The following is a 4,418-nucleotide window of genomic DNA, read 5'->3' as shown; positions in this document are numbered from 1 at the left end:
ACACACACACACACACACGCACACACACGCTGCCCAGCTCCAGAGCTCGCACTCGTTCCTTCATTCCTTGTCATTCCTTGTCTCTGCTTCCCGAGCGTCCCCTTCCTGTCTTCACCCAGGCATCTGCAGCTTCTCCCATACAACTTGCAGGTAGCCAGATGCACCAGAAACATTTACTGGGTGGAAGAAAGAGAAGGCGAGGACTTCAAGCTGAGAGAGGATGTTGTCCCAGATATTTTTAGAGTAATTTTTAACAAAGCGGAGAGTTTCAGATGAAGGTGAAAGTTTAGCAAGAAAACATCACTGCCGCATCACGTTTCAGGGGCCCCGATCAGCTGGGCTTTCAGAAAGGTTGGAAAGAATGTGGGATTGAAAACAAGGCCTGCCCATCTGAGGGCGACCGGACGATCCTGCTCAGCAATGCTGCTTGCCCACCTTCTGACTGAAAGCTAGGCAGACTGGGGCTGTGCCCTCCCTCCTCCGTGATCTCCAAATCTGTCCTAAACTACAGCCTTGATGCCTTGCCTCTAGGCTCCTTGGTCACCGAGGGCTCTGGAATCCCAGTTCCCATGGGTCTTTGTGCGGCTTCACCGGAAGAGGGATTTGGTTGTTTGGGTTGGTTTAGGGGTTCTCCTGGACACAGAAGATGAGGAGTGTGAAGACTTCTGCCTCCTTTGGGAAGTGAGGGAGATGGGGCTAAGGCAACACTTGTCTTCCTGAGCTGCCTTACGGTCTCCAGCCATTTCACTGGATGTGAGCACACACACTCAACTGAGACGCTTGCTGTGTGGAGGGCCGAGAGACAAGCAAGGGACCACTGGAAGACAGGCCCACCCCAGTAGCTAGTGGAATGCCCAGAAAGGGGGTGACTGGGTAACTGCAGGGGTAACTGAAGGGGAGGGAGTGACCAGGTAACTGCAGGGGTACTTGGAGGGGATGTGCAGACCAAGGTGGTAAGACCACGTGGCCAAGGAGGGGCATGCTCATCATTCTAAGAAAAGGGATTTTCTTTTCCCCTCCAAGACAATAAATAGGGAGGCAATGAGGGTAGTATACTGAGCCCAGCAGGCTAACTGGATAGGACTCATCGTTAACTCCAGCACCCCCACCCCTCCCACGTCCCCAGGTGACTGGGATCCGACTGATCCTGGCCTAGCAATGCCATCTCTCCCATGAGGCCTGAGAGCAGACCACGCTTTATTAAACCTCACAGCATGTGGCAGCTACTCTGAGCACTGACCTTACTGGCCTCCTGCAGGGACAGATCTGCTTTTCCCTTCTAGCACAGGGGTGGTGGCTGGAACATCTGGAATGTATTAGAGGTGAGGCCAGGGTGGAGACTGGTGGCTCAGCCCTGCCTGGTACCTCCTTCCCAGAGAACCTCCCCACGACAGAGCTGATAATCTCTTATTCCCTTTTCAGATCTCTCGTCCGCTCCATCCACACCTAGAGGCCTGGCATTTGAAGAGAGCCGTCGCTTGAGAGTCCACGGATGATTTTCCACGGGGACAGAGGAGAGTTTCTTTGCTGTGTGGACGTAGTGTCTGTTGGCACTACTACTTTTTAATTTATTTTCTCTCTTTGAGCCGGGTCTTGCCCTGGTCCGCTGCCATGATGGCCCAGTCCAAGGCTAACGGCTCACACTACGCGCTGACGGCCATCGGCCTGGGGATGCTGGTCCTTGGGGTCATCATGGCCATGTGGAACCTGGTTCCTGGTTTCAGCCCTGCGGAGAAGCCAACGTCTCAGGCCAACAAGACAGAGGGAGGCGGGGGCATCCTCAAGAACAAGACTTTTTCAGTGGCGTACGTTCTGGTCGGGGCTGGTATGATGCTGTTGCTGCTATCCATCTGCCTGAGCATCCGAGACAGAAGGAGGCTGCGGCAGAGTGAGGAGCTGGCCCGAATTCAGCAGCAGGCAGGAACGGTGCCCCCCTCCCAAGAGGAAGACAGGTGAGAGCCAAGTGACCTGACCGCTCCCTTCAGCTTAGGAGTCTGTATTTCCACGCTCCTCTGGGAAGGTGCCTCATATCATTTTTTACAAATACCCTGCGCTTACTAGATGCAGGCTTCCCAAATCCCGTGGCTTAGGTGAATTATGAGGCTTAGCACAGAAACTGGTGGGGCCTAGGGACCCAGGGCTCTAGGTTGCTTGTTTGTCTCTCTGTCCCAGGTCCTGTGTGTGTCTACTTTGATTTTAAAAGGTCAAGACACAATATTTCACCGGGCCAAAAATATCATAAACATATTCAAATGATAAACAATAGATGGGGCATATGTAATAAAAGTTGGCATCTCCCTTAAGTTTCATTTCTGTTGCTGTGATCAAAGCCCTCTAACAAACGCAACTTGAGGGAGAAAGGATTTATTTAGCTCACAATTGCAGGTCTCTGTCTATCATTTTGGGAGAGTCAAGAAGGCAGGACCCCCACTGTCAAGAATAGAGAGCGATGAGCTAATGCATATAGACAGTCCTGCACTCGGCTCTGTACCTCCTTTTCATCCAGTCATGAAATGCTACCACCCATATTCAGGGTATACCTTCCCACCTTCATCGACATAGTCAAGACCACGTCCTGCACACACAGATGCAGGCATTCTCAGAGGCCTGGCTCCCAAGTGATGCTAAATCAGTGGAGCGCTATCCCTTTGGCAAATCTCCATTTTCAAAAATATTTATATTACAATTCATAACAGCAGCAAAATTACAGTTGTGGGAATAATTTTATGGTTGGGGAACCATATTAAACATGAGGAACTGTATTGAAGGGTCGCAGCATTAGGAAGGTTGAGAACCACTGCTCTAGCTAGTGTCAAGCTGACAAGCATAGGCAGTCAGCACAGCATCTGTACTGGATGTTCTTCTCATTGTTCTGGCTAAATACACAGAGTTGACTTAAGGATGGGAGGGTTTATTCTGTCTCTCAGTTTGAGGCTAGGGCCCATTGTGGATGGGGAGGTGTGGCCACAGGAGCCTGGGGTGGCTGGTTACATCATATGGGAACTAGGAAGCAGAGAGATGCATGCCAGTGTTCAGGTGCCTGTCTTCTTTCCCCTCTTCATCCAGACGGAGCCCATAAATGACGCTGCTCACAGTTAAGTCAGGGTGGATCTACCCTACTCAGTTAAACCTTTCTGGAAACACCCCTAGCCTCCACCTGCATGGCTTTGGACTTGATGGGGCTACAGGGAATGAACACATGACAACCACATGTAAATTTGGGCTTGAGTGGGTCATGCACACTCCAATGCAGGGGCACCAGCAACAGCCAGGAAACTCACCATCTTAGGGAGTCTCTGTGGGGAAGAAGCCTTAGGCTGCAGTCATGGGGAGGAAACTACAACCAGTACTTTCTGCTCCTACTGGTCAACCCTAGACCAGGACGAAGGCCTTGCCGTCTCTTAGTCTGGGACACTGGTATTCTTGACATGGTCCTATTTATGTAAACAATGCACATTGACTCAGGGCTTCATCTACTGCCAGCGACCCTCATAGACATCCCAGAGATGTGTCTCCTAGGTGATGCCTAATCTCAAGATGACAATGAGGATGAACCCCTCCCTCCATCATAAAAGAACCCCATGAATCAACACAAATGATGAACATACTCGTCAGAAAACAGACAAGTTACAAGCAATGATTTTATAGCTCTTCCACCTCATTAATCCTGGGATGCAAACAAAAAGAAGCTTGGTCCTCCAAACCCCCTCTCTCACCTATGTTAGCCAAGACAGGCAGCCTCTAGCATCGGAGAATTACAAGGATGATGTGACACAGACATTATGGGGCCAGCAAAATGGTTCAGTGGCTAAAAGAGCCTCCCGCCAAGCCTGATAGCCTAAGTTTGATCTCAGGAACCCACATAAAGCTTGACTCTCACCTCCACATGTGTACCATGACACACGCCCCTGGGTGGGCATGCACAGATAAATGACAGACAGACAGACAGACAGACAGACAGACAGACAGACAGACAGACGATTTCCCTAGCCAAGGCTGGCGGTGTTCTTTAATGAGGAGCAACCCCCTCAACATTGAGAATGAGTCATGATAGTGGCATAGCCTTTAGGAAGAGCCCAGCCCATGAGACACTGTGGGTGGGGAGAGAAGGACAGTAGCAGACAGTTAGGGGACCACGGTACTCACCATAATTGCCTCTAGGTGGAAAGATTAGGGGTTTTGTTTTGTTTTAGGGAATGCAGGAGGAGGGGTTTGCAAAGTTTGTATTTTGTTCCCTTAGATGAGATATAGATAGATAGATAGATAGATAGATAGATAGATAGATAGATAGATAGCGAGGAGGGAGGGTGCTTTATGTCAGAAATACTGGCCTCGTTTTCTTTCTTTCTTCCTTCCTTCCTTCCTTTCTTATCTCTTCTTCTTCCTCCTCCTCCTTCCCCTCCTCCCTCCCCCCTCCT

General features: G+C 50.2%; 1 protein-coding gene across 2 annotated transcripts in view; it reads left to right on the top strand.

Annotated features, from left to right (window-relative positions):
- Nucleotides 1-4,418, top strand: part of Tmem51 (transmembrane protein 51) — a 51,080-nt gene that overhangs the window by 43,525 nt on the left and 3,137 nt on the right. For both annotated transcript variants that reach the window (XM_031379364.1, XM_031379363.1), the window contains exon 2: nt 1,423-1,952. In XM_031379364.1, coding sequence (XP_031235224.1) covers nt 1,612-1,952 — 341 coding nt within the window. In that variant the 5' untranslated portion in view covers nt 1,423-1,611. The remainder of the gene's footprint in view (nt 1-1,422; nt 1,953-4,418) is intronic.

This window comes from Mastomys coucha, unplaced genomic scaffold, assembly GCF_008632895.1.
Source record: "Mastomys coucha isolate ucsf_1 unplaced genomic scaffold, UCSF_Mcou_1 pScaffold18, whole genome shotgun sequence".
In the NCBI taxonomy this organism is placed as follows: domain Eukaryota; kingdom Metazoa; phylum Chordata; class Mammalia; order Rodentia; family Muridae; genus Mastomys; species Mastomys coucha.
Note: the sequence above shows the minus strand (reverse complement) of the source record. Positions and strands in the feature narration are given on the sequence as shown.